Source organism: Podarcis filfolensis, assembly GCF_964270895.1.
Source record: "Podarcis filfolensis genome assembly, chromosome: 17".
NCBI lineage: Eukaryota > Metazoa > Chordata > Lepidosauria > Squamata > Lacertidae > Podarcis > Podarcis filfolensis.
In genome coordinates this window covers 25,853,887-25,878,053 of record NC_139621.1, presented here as the reverse complement: position 1 = coordinate 25,878,053, position 24,167 = coordinate 25,853,887, and the positions used below count along the sequence as shown (strand labels likewise).

Below are 24,167 nucleotides of genomic sequence, written 5' to 3'. Positions count from 1 at the left end.
GGCTTCTGTTCTGGCCAAGTCAGTTCTGTCTTTAATGCTTATTAACTATCTTGGCCTGTCTCCTTTCCATCTCACAGTTATTCTGAGGGTATATACAAATGTAAATAGGATTTGTAGAATGATCTCCCCAGGGTGCCTCGCCTGGCTGCCTTCATTACATATCCTTAGGTGCCTGGCAAAAACATACTCTCCTCTCAGGCCTTTGGCTATTTAAATAATCTATGGCCCTTTAAACACAGTGTGGGTGTGTTATTGTGGGCTTTCGTTACTATGTTGTATATTTTTGTGTTTTTATATTTCAAATGGCTCTGTGATCAGTGCCGGATTTACGTATAAGCTAAACAAGCTATATCTTGGGGCCCCACTCTTTGGCCTCCCCCCAAAAAAACTAAAGAAAAAAACCCTGGATGTACATGTCCAAAATATAAGATAAAAAACAAATAAAACCTAAAAATGATTATATTAACTACAATTGCATTGTACAGGTTATAACACTTAATTTCATATTAATAAAGCTATTTATAATTATTAGAAGTTTGCATCATATATTTACACCTATTATTATTTCATGTTATAGCAAGTTTCTAAAGATAGATTATGAGTCTTTGTAAATTGTGTTTCTAAAGGAATTTTTGTTATTGCCAAATGCCAATGTGTTTGCATTATTAAGTTTTTCTGAGTAAAAAATCATTTTAAGTTAGAGCTTAATAATGATTTCACTATTAATATATGTCTTCTTAATTGTATTTCAGTTCAACAATTACTTTGATATAATAAATATTTTGTTATGTGTAAATGGCCTTAGATATATATTAGGTCCATAAATTACCATATAGCATATATTCAACACAAAAAGCAGTGACAATTTGTTTTTGACAAAGGACAGCTGGACATATAAAGGGCCCCATTACCTTCAGTAGCTTAGGCAGTGGCGTAGCGTGGGGGGTGCAGGGGGGGGCGGGCCGCACCGGGCGCAACATCTGGGGTTAGGGCAAATCCATGGGTTAGGGGGCGCAAATCCACGGGTTAGGGGGCGCAAATCCACGGGTTAGGGGGCGCAAATTACTTGCCTTGCCCCGGGTGCTGACAACCCACGCTACGCCACTGAGCTTAGGGCCTCATCAAACCTAAATCCAGCCCTGTCTGTGATCCTCGGATGAAGGGCAGTATAGAAATTTAACAAATAAACAAATTTGTACCAGCTTACCTGTCTTGACTTCTTCCCCAAAGACTCCTGGAAAAACCCATGTGGTAAAAGTGTGGCCTTTTCAAAATGAACATCTCTGGAGTTCTTTGGGGAGACAAAATGGATCGTTAACCAAGTTTATATTATAGTTATGCCCTGAAGTTTTGTTTCTGAGAACTGACTTCCCTTTCATTTCCCATGCAGCTCACAATGAGAATGCTAGGGAATGATTCGAAGAAAACTGTGGCTGAATCAAAGATTAGCTATACCACAGCCGAGGAGGCTATAAAGATATGCTTGGAGCTACATCAGGATGCAAACTACAGTGTGGAAGTAACTACAGGATCCACCAATTTGGCTTTAAAAGTCCGAATAATGCACCCAGTAGTTGGTAGGTGCTGCAGTTTGGCAAATCATCAATACTGATAGTTAGGAAATTTTACCTGAAAATCTTCAGTGCTGGTGATGACACAAAACAGTGTTCTTAAACTGGTGGCTGATAATACTGAACTGGAGGCCACTGCTCATGAGGAAGGGGCTAAGATTGGCTAATAGCTGCCAACTTTCGGATTTGAAAATAAGGGATCAGCAGCCTCACCTGTCCTGGAGACAGTCTACGGGATATCTAACAATCCAGGATAGCAGTGGGAAGCAGCAGGAAACGGCACTGAAATAAGGGAATTTCCCGCAAAAAAAGGGAAGGTTGACAGCTATGGAGTTGCATAATTTCAATTGCAACGTATGCTAAAGATTCTGTAGTGCAATGGGCTGGTGAACCCTTGGGATAATGATTAGTGGATTAAAATGAGCCAAAGAACCAAATTGACAAGCTACATATAGGGCCTAGAGAGACTGTGTGCTTTGGACCAGGAAGAAAGAGGGCAAGCAAGGGAAGGGGCCAAAAGAGAGTTGGGTTGCAAATCAGGAATTATGCCAACTGTGTCTTCTGCAGTAGCATTGTGACCTGGCTACCCAAAAATAGCCATGGCAGTCAAGAAACAGGTGAGTGGGCCTGAATTTTGCATATTGGATTTGCTCAAACCAAGCAGTTCTGACTGCAGGTGACTTCTTTGTGTTGCGTTACCTGTTATTATTAATAAAATACCAGCATAGCATAGTTGATTAAGAGTTTCTCTTCCCTGCCACACTTTTCCCTCCCCAGAAAAGAAAGCTGCATTCAGCAACATCTCCATATTTAATGACACCTGTATTAAATGGCAAAGAGAATCATCATCTGAGGAAAACTATGTAGTAAGTGATGTACAGTTTCTGATTGCAGTGGGAAGTACTGGGACTAAATCTCACGTTGACATGCGCGTTTCAGAGTGTTGACAGAAGTGCAGCATCCATCCCACTGTCACCCCAATACAAGTTTTGCAGATTTTGGGTGCGTTTCAGATAAACGGTTTGATCAGAGACAACAGGGATCTCTACTTATTCAAGAAAGTCAACAGTGCCATTGTTACTGGGGTGGAGAACTCAGGCCTAGGGGCCAAATGCAGCCCCCTAGGTCTCTGTTTCACAACTGGAATTCTTCTCAGGCCACATCTATCAGCAGCCTTCCTTCACACCCTCCTTGAGTATTTTTGGCTGGCTGCAGTGTACCCTTGAACTCTGATAATGCCTCACGGTTGAAAAACATACCAGATGTAACCATTGCAGTGACTGATTAGGTAGTGTGTAGATTTGCAAGCAAACTGCTGAATTTTTGTGAGGGACTTGCGTGCCATACATTCTTATTTGCAACATATTCTGAGGTAGATCATGTGGACATAAGATTTCTGTATAGTCTCTTGTGTGTTAGTGCTGCAGCCGTGGAGATTATCTGCCCCCTCATTAAAATTCAGGCCCCTTTCCTGGAGTTCCATGGTGCTTATTACTCTTTTTAAAGCCAAACAGCCTACCTAATGCAGAACGCTTTGGGGGAAGAGAGAGGGCTGTCAGAACTCCTTGATCTGAGAAACAAATTGCCAGTCAACAAAACATGCGAACCTTTATATTGTGGGTTAAGACCAGTGCTGTTTTTCTAGAGAAAGAGGTGTCAAGAGCTAAGCTCCGGTGAGCTCCGGCTGGAGGGGGGAAAAAGCCCTAGTTAAGACCTTGCTCTGACAGCTCATAGAACGCTACGTATGTCTTCACACACAGCAGGCCTTCCCTCAGGACTCAAAATGTGAATCCTGGAAATCTGGTCAGGCTGGATGAACTTGCAGGTGTGACTCAGCCGATGCTGCTGTCTGAAACCTGGTCTGCACAAGCTAAAGAAGGAGGTGGGAACAAGATGGTAGAAGTGGCCCAGAGGTGGTCGAATGGATTGTACCATTTCAGACTATAAGCAGGAATTCACATTTTATTAACCGGCCCCAACATAAAAGACTCTCTGCGAATACCAAAGCTAGTACAACAGGAAACAGGTTGTTGTTGTTTAGTCGTCTTAGTTGTGTTTGACTCTCCGTGACCCCACGAACCAGAGTATGCCTTGGAAATTCTCACTTTCTTCTCAATGCTTCTCCTTTTTTATGTCCATGGAGTTTTCTTGGCAAAATACTGGAGTGGTTTGCCAGTTCCTTCTCACATGTAGTCTAAACTCTTGGCTATGACCTGTCTGTCTTGGGTTGCCCTGCACAGCACAGCATGGCTCATAGTTTCTTGAAGTTATTCAATTGCCTTTGCCACAACAAGGCAGTGATCCATTAAGGGGAGGAAACAGGTTAGGTTAAAGGTTAAAACCCTTCTGTCATGTTGTGCTAGTTTTCCATTTTCAGAGAGCACTTTACAGTGGGGCAGCATTCAAAAGTGGTTTTGCGCTTCCTTTTCGCTTCATTCTGCTACACATGTCAACCTGGCCTTAGAAGCAGGCACTCCCAATAGACGGAGGACATTCAGACCAGACAAACGTAGTGTATTCTGCTTCCTGCCGCAACCACCAAAACGTTTGCTTAGTGCACTTAAATTTAAGAGGCCCCACTAGCTAATAATATGTGCCAAATGTTTAAAGTGTTTCATTCTCGTTTGGGTCGCACACTCCATTTGCAGCTTCAGATACACGGTCTACGGTGGTATCAGAAACAATTCCGTGATAACATGACCTATAACTTCACCACAAGTTCTCAGACTCCAGCAGTGTGCCTTGATTTACTGCCGGGCACCAATTACACCGTTAACATCTCCACAACAGATCTCAACCACAGTGCTCTCATCTACATGAGAAACCCCATCACTGGTAAGGCCTTGCTTTGTATTTTTCTCCTAGTATTTTGACAAGGTTGGAAAATTAAAAGTGCAGGACATCGGTTCAGTTGATTTTTATACCACTGGAAGAAAGCCATGTTTAATTTATTTATTTATTTACGGCTATTAGCCCATAAAATATGTACAGAAAGCCATGGAATTTACTACCTTTCACTTTTCCATTCTTGCTAAGGAAGCCCCTCCCTTACTTGATAAAATAATTTTCTATGCCACTTACCCTACCGACACCACAGTGACTTAGCAAGTTGTAGAATATGAAGAGTGAGGTTTAGTGCTTATGTTGAGTCTTACTGCAGCAGAGGCACCAGCTCTTGCCATGATGGAACGAGAGCTACCTTTGGACGTGAGTACACGGGTGGCGCTGTGGTCTAAACCACAGAGCCTAGGGTTTGCCGATCAGAAGGTTGGCAGTTCAAATCCCCGCAACGGGGTGAGCTCCCGTTGTTCGGTCCCAGCTTCTGCCCACCTAGCAGTTCGAAAGCACATCAAAGTGCAAGTAGATAAATAGGTACCGCTGCAGTGGGAAGGTAAACAGCATTTCCGTGTGCTGCTCTGGTTCACCAGAAGCGGCTTAGTCATGCTGGCCACACGACCCAGAAGCTGTCTGTGGACAAACGCCGGCTCCCTCGGCCTATAGAGTGAGATGAGCGCCACAACCCCAGAGTTGTCGACGACTGGACCTAACGGTCAGGGGTACCTTAACCTTTACACCTAGATTCAAATACAGTCGTACCTTGGAAGTCGAATGGAATCTGTTCCGGAAGTCCTTTTGACTTCCAAAACGTTTGGAAATCAAGGTGTGGCTTCCGATTGGCTGCAGGAAGCTCCTGCAGCCAATCAGAACCTGTGTAACCTGCGTTGGACGTTCGGGTTCCAAAGAACATTCACAAACCAGAACAATCACTTCTGGGTTTGCGGTGTTCGGGAGCCAAAACATTCTACTTGCAAGGCGTTTGACATGTTTTTCCAATAACCTGCTGATTGCTGAACTAGCAATGCTGATGACAGGTACATTTTGTTTCACGTGCCTTTCTTGTTCACTTATGAATTGGGGGGGGGGATTCTCAAACAGCAAAAGAAGCTTGCTGATCCCTCCCCATTCCTTCCCTCCCCTAATTTTGTTGCTCCAGCCACTTTTTGCATTCCTGGCTCTTTTCTGATATCAGAACCAGGAAGAGAGAAAAATGGTTGTAGCCACCAGCTGCAGGAGAGATGAGGCCCAAGAGGGAGAGGGTTCAAGTCTCCTCTCCTGTGTGCTCCTTTTACGCCTCTCACCCCTTGCTTTCAGGAGTGCCAACTAGGCCCTGCGACTGTGGGTGCCCAGGGCCGTGGGTGCCATGCAGCGTGCATGGCCCTGGCACTGAAATTTGTGGATACCTGGCCCCTTCATGGGGAATTTTTATGGGTGCTTGGGCAACCAAGACCCCAGGGAATTGGCACCTGTGCTTGCTTTAGATATGAATGGGGTAGATATGTGAGTGGGCTTGGAGAAGTTACTGACTGATTGAATAGCTTCTCTGTATGGAACACCATACGGTCTCGGTCCGTGTAATGTTGCATAAACTTGAAAAAACATCCTCATTTCTCATGCGCTGTGTGGAAAGAGGACGAGACATTGCCATTTCTCGTGCACTTTGTGGTTACTCTGTCTGCTAACCAGAAGAAGGCAGTCTTTGCAATTTCTTTACATTTCTCCCCAGTCTGTAATCATCCACTAGGTGAAGCTGTTTATCTTCGGCAGATAAATTGTTTCAGCGTCTTCAGCTGTTCCTTCCTTTGTTAGGGTGAAACAGAGAAGTCCCACCCCCCTTAATAACCTCAACTGCTCCCATCCTTCTTTTCTTCTGCCTGTGCACTGCAGCTGAGCTTAAAACATAAAACACAATCTAAATTTTTTATTCCAATTGATAGTCATGTGCTGTATTTGCCACATATTGTGGATAGTTCTGTATTTAAAATAGCTCAGTAAGGATCCTGCTGCTGTTCTTGTCCACCAACTCAATATAACCATCTGCTGAATTATTCATCTGCCTGTATTCCAAGCCTTCAGAATTTGTGACTCACCAAGCAAAATTCATCATCATCAGCCATTCATTGTGTTCTTCCAGCTGCCTGATCCCTCCCTCCATAGTTCCTACATTTCCAGGCAGCATAAACAGGAGATGTGCTGAGCTGGACTGAGTTCAGCTTAGGGCTCAACCACGTCTCTGTTTGCCCCACTGCTTTCCCCTGGAAAAACCCACGGTTTAGCGCTGAATTCGGAACAAACGGAAATTGGGTTTTCTGCCGATTGCCGTTTGTGGTAAAGAGTGGGTTTTCTGACGGCAAGCAGTGGGGCAAGGCAGAACCACTAGGACCTCTGCCTAGAGAGCACAAGAGAGGCAGGAAATGGGTCAGATCTGTGCTTTCTAGGCACTAGTCAAGCGGAAATGTGGACGAGCTCACATTGCAAGGATGCACAGCCTGTGCTCATTTCCTTTTGCAGCCCACGAGCAGGAAACTTCCTTATGCTGTCTGCCGGTACCCCAGTCTTTCAAATTACTGGTGCTCCCCATTCAAATACCTGCTCTTTGGGTTATGAGAAAGGGATTGATGGGCAAAACCTGCATGCTAAACAAAGCCCTGATACAAGTTTTTGTAAACAGACACAGCTTTGAGATGTGGCAGTTTTGCAGGGAGACGCAGTGGAGTTTGTGGATGTTGAGGACGTGCGGAATCCTTTCTTCAACAGCTTTTCTCCCACCTGCAACTTTCACCATTGCATATCTTTTCCCTTCGCACAGAGCACTAGTTGCATGTTTACCATTGCAAAGAGGGTGGGCTGATTTAATTAATGGACAAAGCTTAAAATATAGAAAAGAATATCTTTTTAGTTGCTTGTGGAAAAAGCAACGTTCATAATTCCAGAATTGAATGAATTACAGAGATTTAGAAAAGGGTAAAAGGTCTCCTGGACAGTTAAGTCCAGTCAAAGGCGACTATGGGGTTGCAGCGCTCATCTTGCTTTCAGGCCGAGGCAGCTGGTGTTTGTCCATAGACAGCTTTCCGGGTCATGTGGGCAGCATGACTAAACCACTTCTGGTGCAACGGGACACTGTGATGGAAACCAGAGCACAGGGAAACGCTGTTTACCTTCCTGCTGCAGTGGTACCCATTTATCTACTTGCACTGGTGTGCTTTCAAACTGCTAGGTTGAAAGGGGATAAAATATTAGGCAGCAATATTTAATTGATTCATCAGACCCATCAATTTTTTTTAAAGCAACAACGTTTACTTACCTAAAAAGGTAGCCCAATTAATTGGGAGCGGAATCAATAATTTAATAGAAATACTTATAAAAATTAAAGATGGCGCGCATAAGCCTTCAGTTTATTATCTTTAATACAGATGGCAAATAGTGGCTTTTTAAAAAGTATGTACAGCACAGTATAAATGGTTGTGTAACACATGCCTGAAGGACTAACTTGCCCTGCTTGTTCCTCTGAACATCAGAGGCTTTGTCCTGGATTTCCCAGCCAGCTGAAATGCAGTGTTGGTCTGTGAGGACCAGGGCCGCCTTGGTTCTGGCACCAATGTAAGGAACACCCTTGTTCTGTTTTTTGTTCTGCTACTTTTTTGGTTTTTATCATTGCTGTTGATATTGCCGTGCATTTGATTTTGCAAGTTGCTCAGCTTTCTTTGTGAAGAAGACCAGATTATGATTAAAAAAAAAAAAGTAATGCATGAATAATACCATTGTAATAAGAATGACATCTGGTTTACTTTTTAGATCCACTATCTCCGGAAGTAGACTTCGTATCAGTACAAGGTTCTGCACCATTATTCAGCCTGAGGAAGGCAGAAGACAAAAATGGACCAATAAGGTCTCTGGATTTTTGCTACACATTTAAGATACTCCCCAAACACATAATACTTACACTTCAAACTTTATTTGCTTAGATTATTTTTTCCCTTTCAAATTTCATTACAATTCAAAGAATTTAATTTCCTCCATATCTGAATTTACTTTCTATCGCATATAGCTAGCTGCTTTTTGACCCAAAGATGCAAAAATCAACCAAAACACAGAATTTTGTGCCATGTATGCAACATTTATACCCCTTACAGTCTTCTTTATTTAATCTAGACAACCCCCCTCAGTTCCCTAGCTATAGTCCATAACAGATTTTGATCTCCATTTCACCATAAGTAAGTACTCATTCCGTAGGTTCATTAGTACAGTGGTATCTCGGGTTACAAATGCTTCAGGTTACAGACTCCACTAACTCGGAAGTAGTACCTCGGGTTAAGAACTTTACCTCAGGATGAGAACAGAAATCGTGTGGTGGCAGCGGGAGGCCCCATTAGCTAAAGTGGTACCTCAGCTTAAGAACAGTTTCAGGTTAAGAATGGACCTCTGGAACGAATTAAGTTCTTAACCAGAGGTACCACTGTATGGGGAAAAGATAATAAGAGATATCTAATTTGCCTTAGGGCCGGACAATGGAGGTGAAGAGGCAAGCTTGATTTACGTGGCCTCCATGGAAGCAGGGAAACCTCACGGTTGCGTTACCCAAGACTGCTAGAATAGGAGCTAGCCTATTTTTCAAAGGGAGGGCATGGGTTTAGCTGTCTTCACCCAAATGGTTCCAGACAGTACTTTCTTCCCTGTAAATGAGAAGCTACCATTTACTCGTATGGATTAAGGCACTGGATGTAGCATCACCTGTCCCTAATGGTTGTTGCCTCTGTGTTCAGTGGAGAGAGATGCTTAACAATAGATGGAATCATAGCTGTCAACCTTCCCTTTTTTTGCGGGAAATTCCCTTATTCCAGCACCGTTTCCCGCTGCTTCCCGCTACTATCCCGGATTGTTAGATATCCCGTAGACTGTTCCCAGGACAGGTGAGGCTGCTGATCCCTTATTTTCGAGGCTGCTGATCCCTTATTTTCAAATCTGAAAGTTGACAGCTATGGATGGAATGGATCTCTCTATGTGGAATGCAAAGAGACACACTACATTCTATTGAGATCCCTGCAGTATATGCCCCTCTTTCCCAGTTTCCCAGCATTGGTAAAGTAAGCAATAAAGCCCCCCAGTTAACTTGCTCTTTTGTAAATCCAGTGCTCTGAATAGTGTGGTTTAGCCTAGCGTTATTGAAGAAAGCATAACAATTTAGGATTACAGGGGTTTTTTTTATAAAATAAAATAAAATACAGTACAACAAGCCATTCAGTGATGGCCAGTGATTGAGCGCTTTTAAACAAAGCAGCACGTTGAAGAAAATCAATGCAGAAATCAAAAGGCAATTGTGTATAAATCACTTCTGACACTCCTTGATGCTCTTCCATCTCTTTCTAGTTCATACCAAGTGATTGTCATTCCCTGGAGCCTACAGTGCAGCTTTGATTGTTACTCCTTGACTAGGCTAGACTATTTCAGCAAAGGCACTGACTCAGAAGGCTATGTGGCAGCAGAAATCCCAGCCAAGGTCGTTGCTGACAACATTCTGATCTTTGCCCTCGGAGACAGACTTTACTATGGGGATTTTTACAATGCTCCCCTGAAACAAGGAAAAGATTATTGTGTTATACTGAGGACAATCAGTAAATGGAATGGGGTAAGACGCAGGCCAAAATTCTCCCTGAATAAGAATGATGCATTTATTGATTTGATTTTATACCCTACCTTTCAACAGATTCCCATGACGACTTACAAAAAGTTAAGCAAATTAAAACGAAAACATGAACGTTGCAATCAGTGCCAGATTTACGTATAAGCTAAACAAGCTATAGCTTAGGGCCCCACTCTCTTGGGGGCCCCAAAAAAATTTAAAGAAAAAAACACCTGGATGTACATTTCCAAAATATAAAATAAAAAACAAATAAAATAAAACCTACATACAGCAACAGTGTTTTGTGTTGTGTAGGCTCCTATGATGTAAATAATGGGCCCCGCCTGCTAGTCTGCTCCCTAGAATATCACTACCACTATTAATATACTTCTTCTTAATTGTATTTCAGTTCAACAATTACTTTGAGAAAATACATATTTTGTTAATATGCAAATGGCATTAGATACCTGTTAGGTCCATAAATTACCATATAGCACATATTCAACACAAAAACAGCGACATTTTGTTGTTGACAAAGGACAGCTGAACATATAAAGGGCTCCATTACCTTCAGTAGCTTAGGGCCTCATCACACCTAAATCCAGCCCTGGTTGCAATCCTATACATGTGTTTTCAGAAGTAAGTTTTATTGAGTTGGGGATGTCAGAAGCTGCCTTAGATGGAGTCAAATCATTGGTCCACCCAGCTCCTCATTGTCTACAGGATAGACCAGGTACATTCTCATCCCTACCTTGAGATGCTGGGGATTTAACCTGAGACCCTCTGCATGCAAGGGAGATGCTCTGCTACTGAGCTACAGAAGTCAGTCCCACCCATGAGGCCAGGTGAGGCTACTGCCTCAGACAGCAGGATCCACCGGGGCAGCAGGTTCTGATGTCAATCTATCTCCCCTCCCTTGTTCCTAGTGTAGATCTTTCCGTGCCAGGGAGGGGGGCAGCATTTGGGGGTCCGTCTCAGGTGACAAAATGTCTTGGGCTGGCCTCAACTCCCATTGAACTGAAAAGCTGTACATCAGTGGTGGAGCATCTGCTTTCGGATGCAGCCTAAAAGACAACAGTCACACCTTGGTTCTCAAACAGAATGCGTCCCAGGAGTCCGTTCGACTCCTGGAACCATTTGGAAACCAAGGCCTGGCTTCCAATTGGCTGCAGGAGCATCCTACAGCCAATCAGAAGCTGTAGAAGCAGCACCGGATGTTTCAGCTTCCAAAAATCGTTCGGAAACCGGAACACTCACTTCTGGGTTTCGATCGTTTGGGAGCCGATTTGTTCAGGAGCCAAGGCGTTCAAGATCCAAGGTGCGACTGTACATTGTAAATGCAGTTAGTGGAACTGAAAACAGACACCAGACGGCATAAAAGACTTTGTTCAGAAGGTTAAGGAACTTGGGAAAATAATAATGATGATGATAATTACCTCGTGCCAAAATAACACCCGCAAGGATCCATGTAGAGAGCACTTCGCAGTTGGACTATAACTGTGGAATTGATCTTTGTGTACATGTAGAGATAAGCAAACCTTCAGGCATCCTAATCCCAAACTGATGGGTTTTATATGGAAAAGTTGGTCTTTTATAACATGATATTAAACATTGTATATAAACATTGTATTAAATAACTTTACAGTTTTTTTTAAATATTTAACATTATAACTTCTATACCCTAGTTGTCCAAAACAAGTTCAAGATTTCCAGCAGAACTGCCTCATAAAACTCCTAATCTATCAATTTTTTTAAAAAAGGTATCCAAGTGCACTATATCCCCTGTGTGAAAAGAGAACTTTCATTTATTGAAATGTCTGGTTTTCCAAATTCTTCTCAAGTCACTCACCCTTTTCAAATGAAGAAAGCTTAAGTAGTGCTTTCAGAAATCCTCGTCACATGAATAGACATATCCTTTTATATGTTGAAATAGGATTAAAAATAGAAACTTAAAGCAAAAATGATCCCGTGAGGCACATGTACCAAATCTTATTAACAGTGGAATTAAAGTTGTGCATATTTAGTGAACAGTAGTTGGTTATTGTGTGGCGTATTCTTCCAAATTGTTTCATTCCAAGATGCTGTTTTCTTTAAAGCTTTGCATTCACTTCCGACTGTGGACAGGAAATTGAAGCTTTGTATCAGGACAGGTTTTTTCCTTTAGTCATCCCAAAGTATAATTCCTCCAGGCTAAGCCATTTGTTTTGCAGGCCATTCTGTGCGATAAAATATTTTCCTCAAATCACATCAATGATACATTTGGGTTTTTCCTTCCGACCAGGTAGGAAGTAATTACAGGTAGGAGTTAGAAGAGAGACTGAGGTTGGTGGGACAGGGCCCCATTCATCCTTATGGACCAGTCTTCACTGCTTCCAACAGCAGTGAATTTTTAGACAAATAGTCTAAATCAGATTTAGGTTTGATGAGGCCCTAAGCTACTGAAGGTAATGGGGCCCTTTATATGTCCAGCTGTCCTTTGTCAACAACAAATTGTCGCTGTTTTTTTGTGCTGAATATATGCTATACAGTGGTACCTCTGGTTGCGAATGGGATCCGTTCCGGAGGCCCATTCGCAACATGAAAAGCCTGCAACCTGAAGGGCTGTATCTGCGATATGTGAATTGGTGCTTGTGCGCATGCGCAAAGTGTGATTTAGCAATTCTGCGCATGCGTGAGCGGTGAAACCCAGAAGTAACCCTTTCCGGTACTTCTGGGTCGCCGCGGGACGCAACCTGAAAAAACGTAACATGAAGCAAACATAATATGAGGTATGACTGTATGGTAATTTATGGACATAATAGATATCTAAAGCCACTTGCACATAACAAAATATGTATTTTTCAAAGTGATTGTTGAACTGAAATACAATTAAGAAGAAGTTTATTAATAGTGAAATACAATTAAGAAGAAGTATATTTGGGGGGGGGCCAAGAGAGTGGGGCCCTAAGCTATAGCTTGTTTAGCTTATACGTAAATCTGGCACTGGTCTAAATGAAACAGCAGAACAGTGAGTGCTATTAAGCAGAACAAAAATGTTGGCAAACACCAGCGCTCTTGGCAATTAGAAACTTGCTTTGCTCATTTATGCATTGTCATAAGCTTCAATCACTCCCCTTCCCAACATTATTAGCCAGTGTAAGAAACTTGCTCAGTTGTTATTTTTGTTTCTTGTAGCAGCTTCATTTATCCTAAAACCCTTTTGATTTTCACCACTGGCTTCTTTTAAAGAAAAGATATTAGCTAAACACTAGTAATCCCTTCTGTGACTGCTATCCTTTCCCATTGAACTAAATGAGTAAACACACAAAGGATTGCATCTTGTTGTTGTTTAGTCATTTAGTCGTGTCCGACTCTTCATGACCCCATGGACCAGAGCCCGCCAGGCACTCCTGTCTTCCACTGCCTCCCGCAGTTTGGTCAGACTCATGCTGGTAGCTTCGAGAACACTGCCCAACCATCTCGTCCTCTGTCGTCCTCTTCTCCTTGTGCCCTCCATCTTTCCCAACATCAGGGTCTTTTCCAGGGTGGCCAAAGTATTGGAGCCTCAGCTTCAGGATCTGTCCTTCCAGTGAGCACTCAGGGCTGATTTCCTTCAGAATGGATAGGTTTGATCTTCTTGCAATCTCCTCCAACACCATAATTCAAAAGCATCAATTCTTCAGCGATCAGCCTTCTTTATGGCCCAACAGGACAATAACTTCAGTATAAAACTTCTGTGGATTAGTGCAGCCTAACTAGGTCCATCATGAACCCAGATGAATAAAGATATCTCAGGTTGCTGGCGATGGAAGCGCCACAGTGAGGCCGCTGTGGGGATGGGAGCTCCACTGCCAAGAACAGCCCACCCAACCTCCCCACAGATCTCAAAACCTAGGCTGAAATAATAGTACGCAGTGGATACTTGCCATGGCCCTGGATTCACCGAACAATGTAACTAGTTCCAGAAGTCCAAAAGAGATTTTGAATGTGGTTTCTGAGCAGCCCCATCCCCAATGATGCATGGCAAACTTCATTTGAAGCCAAAGGGTGTTTCAAAAGTCACTTATGCTTCAGCATAGGAAAAAGGAATAAAAGAAAACCCCACAAAGTATGTCCAAACCCTAGGTTGCAGCTAATGGACCTTAGGCATTATACCTAATGATAAATGCCATTAATGGATACAATACATCATACTCAAACCTCTGAAAGAAGTAGGCTGTAGTCTAGCCCATTGATGTCAATGTAGCTAGCAAGCAGTCATTGATGGTGTGCTGGGTTGCAGCCAGAGATGGACATCACAGTAATGCAAGGGTGGCAAACCTGAAACCCTAATTCCCATCTTGTTCTTGAACTGTATTAATTCGGACTGCAGGCTCAGCTCACGTGACAGAATTTTCCTCCATACAATAAATAAATAAAATTCCCTGATAGGTTATGAAGCAAGGCTAGAACACTTCTCCTTGACATGCCAGCTTTCTGTGTTCAGGAATTTTATTTTTCTGTATGGAGGAACATCCAGTCATATTTAGTGTTCCCTCTCCCCACTGTGTAATATAATATAATGCAGTTCAGATACAGAAAGGCTTGACTTTGTGCCTATGCTAGGAAGTTTTTGGCAAATATCTTTTTTATTCTACCAGCCTTTTTGATACCTTTGGTTCAGTGCATTTTAATCCCCTTGCTGGGTTTTATTCATTTTGCAATGGTTTTATGCTTATTCTTTTTGTTTTGATATTTAATTGCATGTATTGATTTTGTTTGTATTTGCAGCTTATTGGTGAGGGCCCCTCCCCCAAAGTGTCCAGAAGACCTGGCAATTTGGTGATATATAAATGAACAAAATAAATAATTATATCTGTGTGAGCTTTCAGCCTTTGTCCCTTAGGAAAGCAATGATGCAGGTTGTTTTGTTTTTTTCCTCAGGTGAAAAAGCAATCCTGTGTAGTCTGGGCTCAAATTAAAGGTAAGTTTTCTGTTGACTGAGGAACCAACAACTAACTTCCAGTTGCTCCTGTTATGAAAATAGCAATTCATGTGGCTGTTGCTTAATGAATTTATATTGTTACAAAAGTCGGATGCCTTCCCCCTCCCTCTGCCGAGCGGTGGCAAGAGCCCATGGGGTCCCAGGCACCCACACAGCGTCTGTGCTCCTTTGCAGAATTGAAGACGCAGCAGAGACAGTCGTGGCTTTCATAAATATGGTTTATTCACTTATTTACACCTTCAGTCTGCATGGAGGAAGTCCAGATCTTACAGCATGGCCAACTGCAGTGCAGGCAACCTTCAGCCTGCCTGCCCAAGATGGATCTCAGCTCTTCTTCCTCTTTCTTCCCAGAAATCCTTTTCCTGTCCCCTCAAACCTTGGTAACATCTCACTCCCCAATGGCCCATCAACACCTTTTGTCATGTTAATAGGTTTGACCTTCACTCAGTCATCCAGGCTGGTTTGCATAAGACAGCCCAGGAATTCACTGAATTCCCTATCTGGCACAGGTCTGTACTTTAATCCCTATTCCAATTAATACAAACCCTGGCATTTATTAATTTCAAGGGTTCCGGGGGGTTCCCCCTCTTAAACCTATAACAATATGTCACGCTATCATACTTCAGAACTAAAGAGATGAAGGTCTAGAGCAGATGGGTGAATGTGACAAAACTTCCAAAATGTAGAGGAAAGAAGTCCGCTCACTCTCTCTGCTGGGTGCTATTGCAGGCTGGCATTCCCCTGCACCCTGGGAAGTCCCAGGAACTGTCTCTGGACCTTAGAAGTCACCTGGTCACCATTGCATGCAGTTAACAAGATCTACCTTTGCTTGAATTCATCTGTCTTGTTCAGCGTCCTGGGGATTCCTATAAGCCCCAGGATAATTGGGGAAGTTTGGGGATCACCACATTACCGTAAAGGAAGAGTGAGACAAGAAAGCCATGGGTAAGAAGTACAACTGCTTTTGAGAAAGACAATTCCGTATAGTTCGTGTCATTTCTTCAGTTGGGTGCTGGCTACTGTCTGGTTGATGTCTGGAGAAAAAAAAGCAGGAAACCCAACATTTGAGCTTTGTTACAGTATGTAAACTTCAGTCCCTTCTGACAATGAATCACAAGACCAAACTGCGTCATTTGGTGGGCGCCTACTTGAATTTTAATTTACTTTTCTTTCAGATTTATCATCCCCGCCACAGCGTCTGACTATTGTTTTATTGGGGTCAGTTGCTGCTCTCTGCTCCATCCTGTTACTGTTGCTCTCTGTGGCATGGTATGTGGTGCTAAGAATTCACTTTTGTAACTTTCTTCTTGTCTGCTAGACTTAACTGTGTACAAAAGAATGGATAACACAGTAAATTTCTTGGAAGCTAAGAGGGAGACTGATGTAGAATTCTGAAGGGCAGTTACAGGAGACCTTTGCCTGCAGTGTGAACCCACTTTGAAACTTTTGTTACAGACATACGTATGAGGGAGCTGAATTCTCCTCCAGCAAGTTGCCTGCAATTCCACAACATTGTTGTCTCCCCCAACCCCAAATTATGTTTTGGACGATCTGTGTCCTTTAAAAGAAAAAAGCAGCATTGCACATGCACACAAAACTGATACCCTTTGCCTTCATCTTGCAAAGCTAATTTGGGAACTAGGGAACTGGGACAGGCAGTGAGGTTCCTAGTGATGTCACCGACACTATTCATAAGCGCTTAGCACCATCGGGTCAAAAAGACTCAGAGTGGCATTCAGTTAAACAATTGCGCAAGCAGAAGTACTTCCATTTGCACAACAGGACTTCCCCATATGTTGTCTCCAGATCTGCTCTAGAGGGTTGGTGGAACAAATTTAGGAGGGCATGGGGAAAGGAGAGGGAGGAACCTCCCACTGCACAATGAGAAATCCTTGCACTGATGGAACATGCACCTTAGAACTGTGTTGAAAATCTTGCGCTGGAAAATCTGCAGAGCCTTTCAGTGACAACCAAAATGTGGCAAAGCTGTGGTCCTTTGGATTTGCAGCTCCCTTCATCCCTGACCATTGGCTGGAACTGATGGGAGTTGGAGTCCAACCACATCTAGAGGACAACATGGGCAACAGTATCAGACCACCCCTGTCTCTATTATTGAGCCAGTTGTTTTGATCGAGGGAGAGAAACAGTAATTGTTTCATGTTTAAAACGTATTTCAAGGCTAAAAAAATATGGACCAGTTCAGACATAATGTGGAACCACAATTTCCTGCTACACAAATGATCCTCAGGTTCATACATTTCTTCTTTCTCTCTTCCTGTTGGCCACAAGGAGGATATCAAAAGCTTCTGCTTTTAAAAAAATCATTTCCCCTTTATTTTGTCTATACGAAGGGAAGTTTAAATTGTGCTTTCTTAGAACAAGCCAGAACAAGCCGGAACCATGATTTGCTCCTGTTTTGTTTTTACAATCTACAGTTTAAACAAACCACAGTTCCTGGGTTTCAGACATAATGGAGAACTGTGGTTTGATTCACACTTAGCTTTTGCAGGTCCATGTGCCCAACAGCATTGTATTTATTTTTTTTGCTGTGGAGCTTTTTCCATGAAAACCCGTTCTTTAGTGCTCAATCAGAGCAACCATCAGTTTGGGAAAGCTCTAGATCAAAAAAAGGATGCTCAGACACAGAGTTTCAAAGTGCGGACTGTGCCTGGGAAAAGTTAGTGAGGATAAGCCTGAAAATAAGTGAATGCTTCAAATACCATCCTCATGGCCACTCAGAAGGAGGCAGGGTAAGGAGGAAGTGTGCAATCCTGATTCTTGTTCAAGCTCTTTTACCTAATCCATAGTTTCCCATTACGTCTGAACAGGCCCTCTTTCTTCACGTAACCCCATTCAATATATAAGATCCCCTTTGCCACTTAGCTCTGCCTGTTTCGTAATTTTAAATACGTTGTCAACCAAGAGGTGTGTTTGTAGACACTTTATTTCTGTTCTCCTGTTTCATGTCTCACCCGAGAGGCAAATGGCCTGCTTACTTTTGCTTAGAAACTGGGAAGATCTAGTCAATTTAATCTTCATGTTTGGCATTCAGAATTGCACGAGAGATATTTGGAGAGAGAGGGAATAGCGAACAAGGAGGGTTTTGCTTTGGGGGTGGGGAGTTAATTAGATTCTCATGATTCAAATCCCAAAGCAAAGTTTTCCCCCAATAGTACCTTTGTGCTTGTAATTGGTAGTTGACCAGGAAAGCACTGATACCTGTTCCCTCCTGACTCTGGAGTGTATGATAAATCTAATGTAATTCTAAAACTCCCAACTGAGTTTTTGTTTAGAATGATAACTATCTGGAATAGGTATTTATTTATTTATTTTACTGCAGAAGGCATTTAACAATAAAGATGATAGCAGATTAAGATAGGATTGTGCCTTTATTAGAAACGCAGGAAATTGACTTGATGTGTTGAACGTGAGGGGACTGCTAGGGAGCCATTTGTGGGGAGGGGGGAATTGGAAAGCTTTGCAACTTTGCCTTCTGCTCAAGGGCACTATTCAGCAATATAATTTATACCCAGTTTTGCAGGACAATGTGTACCTTTTTATCATGGAGTCTTGGCTAAACAAACCCTGGCCCATTGCAGGGTTGGGTAATTATGCGCTGGATAAATTCCAGATACTGTATATTCTGGGAAGTGGCCAACTGTGAATCAGATTCTTCTCTATGCAGATTTTGTAGCTCAATGCACAGAGTATTTTAACTTTAACTGTTGTTGTTTTTCCTCCCTCCGTCAACTCCTTTTCGTGGTTTCTTATCTGTACAATGCAGCACGACACAGCACATATCTCCATCTTCACTGCCCAGAAAAGCATTTTCCAACGATACTGGACATTTACCAATCACTGTCGATATTGCCAGGAAGAACATTGCATCGTCTTCTTCTCCCATGCTTCAGACCGTCTCTCTTCTCTAATGTGTGCATCCACCAATAACCTGTAAAGAGAGAATCGTGTTTTTAAAATGGCAGTCCCTGTCTTGGGTGCTTGGAACAAGCAAATCCACCCACAGAATGTCAGCTACTGTTTCCACATTAGGAAGCCAAGGGATATTTTCTGTTTTGATTCCTCATTTCCTTTTCATTTCTGAACTGTGTTGGGGGAAAAGTTCTTCTGTATACCCACATCTTCACTTGAAATCCTTAGCAAGTGTGGCAACTTACCCTCAGCCTCTGTTTGAGGCTGTTTTTTGGGGGCTGGGGAGGTAAACAAAGGGAAAATTGCTTTTACATGCCCCAGTAAAAAGTATATATGAATAAGGAAATACTGTCTCATGTTTCAGCTGAGCTGGTCTGTTGCATCAGGATGCAGTCACAAAGCACTGAGCCATCTAAGTCTGAGGCTGTTTTTGATAATAAAACTTTCTTCTGTACTTTAGATACTGCTACATGCTTTTGATCACACTGCTGTCACTGGAAGCCTCTTCAAGGCAAAATGTTTCCAAAGCTACACTGTTCACTTGGGAATTAAAAGAAGAAAAGCTTTTATTTTTCACCTTGTTGTCTTTTTTCGCTTTAAAACTTGCTTTGGTTTCAGTATTTCTTGAGGTGAAGCTATATATTACACCCAAGTATATAGAACTGTAGCCTTACAGTTTTCGTCATACTGTTTTTAGACAAGTACAAGTAAAGCATCGTTAACTGTTGTCTTTTGTGTTCTAAAACCTATTTTTTAGTTGAAATTTATATGAAAGGTCATAAACAAACAAACAAATAATGTGTTCTTAAATTAAGAAAATAAGGGATGCGGGTGGCGCTGTGGGTAAAACCTCAGTGCCTAGGACTTGCCGATCGTATGGTCGGCGGTTCGAATCCCCGCGGCGGGGTGAGCTCCCGTCCTTCGGTCCTAGCTCCTGCCCACCTAGCAGTTCGAAAGCACCTCTAAGTGCAAGTAGATAAATAGGTACCGCTTTATAGCGGGAAGGTAAACGGCGTTTCCATGTGCTGCACTGGTGCTGGCTCGCCAGAGCAGCTTCGTCACGCGGGCCACGTGACCTGGAAGTGTCTTCGGACAGCGCTGGCTCCCGGCCTCTTAAGTGAGATGAGCGCACAACCCTAGAGTCAGACACGACTGGCCCGTACGGGCAGGGGTACCTTTACCTTTAAATTAAGAAAATAATAATTTGAAATGCCACTTTGGGTGGGAGAAATTAAGAAGGAAGAATCGGCAAGAGAGGGCTCGCTTAACCCAGGGGTGGAAATCCTATGACCCTTCAAGTATTGCTGGAATCTAACCACTTTGATATTTTTTTAATAGCACAACTGATTACAAATATTTTTCAATTAATAAACATTTGTAGAGCCACGGGTTCCACACTCCCGGTTTAACCCTTTATCTACCAGCCATTGCCCTGCTCCAAATTTCAAGCATACGTTTGCAAGCAGACCTTTGTGGTGCTGAAAGTTGGAGCAGCATTCATTTCTATGCAAGTGAGAGGGTCTGAGCTTTCAGATGCCCCATCTCTCCTATGTCCTTTCTGCTCCACCACTGCCAATCCCCACCATCACTTTGAATGCTGCAGGTTGTAGTACAGTGTTGTGCCTAAGCTGGTGTATTAGAGATGCTCTGCCAAGCATCCGATTGCCACCCTACTTGCACTGGGAAAAGTTCCTTATGAAGGGCTCAGGACTGTTGATGCCAGAATACCAACAGTGCCCACTTCACCCGTGCACAAGGCAGAGCTGGATGCCAGGGCCAGAGTGAGGACATCTCCAGAACAATGTGCTGCTGGTTCTGGAGGACGCAAATACATTTGTCTGCAGTCTTCAGCCACAAAGCCCTATGTAGGGACCTAGTTGTATGTTAGGCTGCTGCCGCTTCCTGTCTCTTCCCACTTGTCCCTCGCAGTTGTGTTACCTCCCTGTGTCTGAGTGGGAATGATTTCTCAGAATCAAGGCCGGCCACATGGAAATAGCTACGTCCATCTATCAAGCTCGTGGCATAATGAAACAGTGCCATGGCAGTCTTAACTGCCCTCAGTTTCTCCTGCTTGTCTCTAGCACGGATCCAGAAGTTAATGTGCTCAAAATCCTTTTAACATCTGCAGTGGCATGGCAGCTGATGACTGTGTTGACACTCTATTGTGGTTTTCACTCTATTAATGCTCCAGATACAAACCCTTCTTCTACAGCCTGAAAAGAAATCTCAACGAACTCTGTTCCAATTAAGTTCCTGGCTGTTGTCCATCCAGCCATTTTCTCTTACGTCTCTTACAGTCTAGCGGTTTGTTTGATTCAGAAGGAAGCTTTCTTGAGGACACCCTTAACTGCAGCACATGACAAGTCAGAGAAAAGTCAGGCGGCCATCCTTTTGATGTGGGAAATACCCAAAAATTGTTGGAGAAGGAGGTGAGCAACGACATGAGGCTTAGTGGGGATGCGGGTTGGGGCCTGGTTGGAGTCATGGGTCATGCCCAAACCTAAATATCTCTGCCACAAACGTGCTGTGGGTTGCCCTGCTTTTGTTGCACTGTTTCAGAAGCGCCCCTCCAGGCAACACTAATGTGGCAACACCGAGGAAGCGTTACAGAACAACTAATAAGTGGAACAACTTCCTTATTCCAGTATAAATCCACCACTCACGCACTATTATTGTGCCAGTGGCATGTTGCAGTGTCCACCTGAGGAAAAACCCAAACCATCTAGAGGGGCCTGTCGTTTAAACTGGCAGTTAAGAATAAATATGGCATTCTTTTTACCTCTGTGTTAAACAGCTTGCATATATTTTATACTCTCTGTTTTGTTTCTCTTTGTTACTGTTAGGACAGTTCACTGGGGCAAGCTAGAAATAAAAAGTTGGGATATCAGCCAGAAGTTTGGAGAAGGGGTGGGGTGAGGGAGACGGCTGTTTTGCCTTCCAGCGATACATGTCTTCTCTGAAGAAAGCCTCACTGAGCTCCACTGAACTTACTCCTAGGGAAGTGTGTATGCTATAGGATTATTTGTTGTTGTTGTCGTTTAGTCGTGTCCGACTCTTCGTGACCCCATGGACCAGAGCACGCCAGGCACTCCTGTCTTCCAGTGCCTCCCGCAGTTTGGTCAGACTCATGCTGGTAGCTTCGAAAACGCTATCCAACCATCTCGTCCTCTGTCATCCCCTTCTCCTTGTGCCCTCCATCTTTCCCAACATCAGGGTCTTTTCCAGGGAGTCTTCTCTCCTCATGAGGTGGCCAAAGTATTGGAGTCTCAGCTTCAGGATCTGTCCTTCCAGTGAGCACTCATGGCTGATTATAGGCCTGGTTATATGCCTGAGCTGAGAAAGATGGCATTTCTCCTTATCACCACTAATAATGTGATTTGAGCTTTTCAATTTTAGGGTTTGAATATGATCTTGTCTGTTCTGGGAAAGAGGTGTGTGTATCCTTAAGAGAGGTGTGTGTGTGTGTGTGCATATGACCTTGTGGTTTTAAGAAGGGTTTTCAAGCTTCATCAGAAGACCTCTGATGACAATGGAGTGTCTCAAACCTTTGCACAGAAGAGTCTCAGACTTCAGCTTAAGAAATCCTTAAGGATGCCACCCTGGCCACAACAATCCAATCCTTGGCAGTTTGTTCCAGGAGCTATTTCAAGTTGAACCTGTTTTGAGTTATTATGTTTTGTAACACAAATGTCGGGGCTTTTGTCTCTGTTCAACAATTTCTGAAAATCTGTTTAAAGATAAACAGATTCAGTTCAGTTCAGAGGCTTCCACAGATGATGGAATCCACAGTTTTTCGCTGGATTATTTTTCAGGATTAGGGGTAACTACTGCAAAACTGGAATTTAAAAGTAATTTGCAAAATGTATACAAATCTGTTTCTTTTGGCCAACGCCAAAGAGGCATGCTATTGGGACAGAAGTTAGCTGGTTATTTCTTTATTCAGTAAACAGCTTGTTAAGAATATTGAATGGGCAGTTGATATCCTTTTATGGGCTTGTTAAGTGATGCATAGCTCCTAGATATAGAGGTATTTCTTATGTGTTTTGAATGGAAGATCCATCAGAATTACGGGAAGGTGATTCACCGCCATACCAGCTCGATGGAGGGGGCAGGAGTGTGTGTGTGTATAGCGACACACAGAGAAGCAAACCGAGATGTGAGTTATCTAGGTGCTATGGGTTAAAACCACAGAGCCTAGGACTTGCCGATCAGAAGGTCGGCAGTTCGAATCCCCGCAACGGGGTGAGCTTCCGTTGCTCGGTCCCTGCTCCTGCCAACCTAGCAGTTCGAAAGCACATCAAAGTGCAAGTAGATAAATAGGTACTGCTCCGGCGGGAAGGTAAATGGTATTTCCGTGCGTTGCTCTGGTTCACCAGAAGCGGCTTAGTCATGCTGGCCACATGACCCGGAAGCTGTACGCTGGCTGCCTCAGCCAATAAAGGAGATGAGCGCCGCTACCACAGAGTCAGTCACAACTGGACCTAATGGTCAGGGGTCCCTTTACCTTTTTAGAAGCAACATGGGACAAGACTAAGCATTGGAATATGGAGGGCTGTTCTAGCAATGCATTGTTCAGAGGGTCACCATCAACACTGGGCATCTGGGGGCAACCCCAACACCCTATGGGGCCCACTGCTGATGAAACTCCCCCCATTTTTAAAATAATAATAATAATCCTGATATAATTATCTGAGCCATGCCATGTGGCTGGATCTAGCTGCCATTTAAATTTCCCACAATACCCAGGATGTAGCATCATTCCAGAGCATTGTAGGAAACTGAAATAATGGCTAGACCCAGAGTGCTGATTCTGGTTGCAAGACAACTGCAAACCATAGGTTATGAACTGGTTTGTGTAGAGCAGGGTTTCCCAAACTTGGGTCACCAGCTGTTTATGGACTACAACTCCCATCATCCCAGGCTGGCAGGACCAGCAGTCATGTATGATGGGAATTGTAGTCCCCCCATTACTGGCTTCCAGCCTGATCTAAGGTGGATTGCAAGTTGCAACAGCAATGATAGCACCATAAAAATACAAGAAAGAAAGAAAGAAAGAAAGAAAGAAAGAAAGGAAGGAAGGAAGGAAGGAAGGAAGGAAGGAAGGAAGGAAGGAAGGAAGGAAGGAAGGAAGTCTCTTTGGGTTGAAAGAGGTCTGAAGAGGTCAAAGACTAGTGAGTTAAAGTTACCTCCAAATGTGAGTTCTCCAATCTCTGCAATTCATTTGTAGTCTCTGACACTTTAAGGC

General features: G+C 43.2%; 1 protein-coding gene and 1 long non-coding RNA gene across 2 annotated transcripts in view; one reads left to right on the top strand and one right to left on the bottom strand.

The window, feature by feature from the left end:
* Positions 1-19,498, top strand: part of SUSD1 (sushi domain containing 1) — a gene marked incomplete at its 5' end in the record, with an annotated part of 37,341 nt that extends 17,843 nt beyond the window's left edge. The window contains 8 exons of the mRNA XM_083593178.1: positions 1,391-1,577; positions 2,349-2,437; positions 4,220-4,406; positions 8,205-8,298; positions 9,777-10,035; positions 14,932-14,971; positions 16,168-16,261; positions 18,777-19,498. Of these exons, the coding sequence (XP_083449304.1) occupies positions 1,391-1,577; positions 2,349-2,437; positions 4,220-4,406; positions 8,205-8,298; positions 9,777-10,035; positions 14,932-14,971; positions 16,168-16,261; positions 18,777-18,921 (1,095 nt within the window). The 3' untranslated portion in view covers positions 18,922-19,498. The remainder of the gene's footprint in view (positions 1-1,390; positions 1,578-2,348; positions 2,438-4,219; positions 4,407-8,204; positions 8,299-9,776; positions 10,036-14,931; positions 14,972-16,167; positions 16,262-18,776) is intronic.
* LOC310753141 overlaps positions 1-24,167 on the bottom strand; it is a 249,930-nt gene that overhangs the window by 73,950 nt on the left and 151,813 nt on the right. The window lies entirely within an intron of this gene.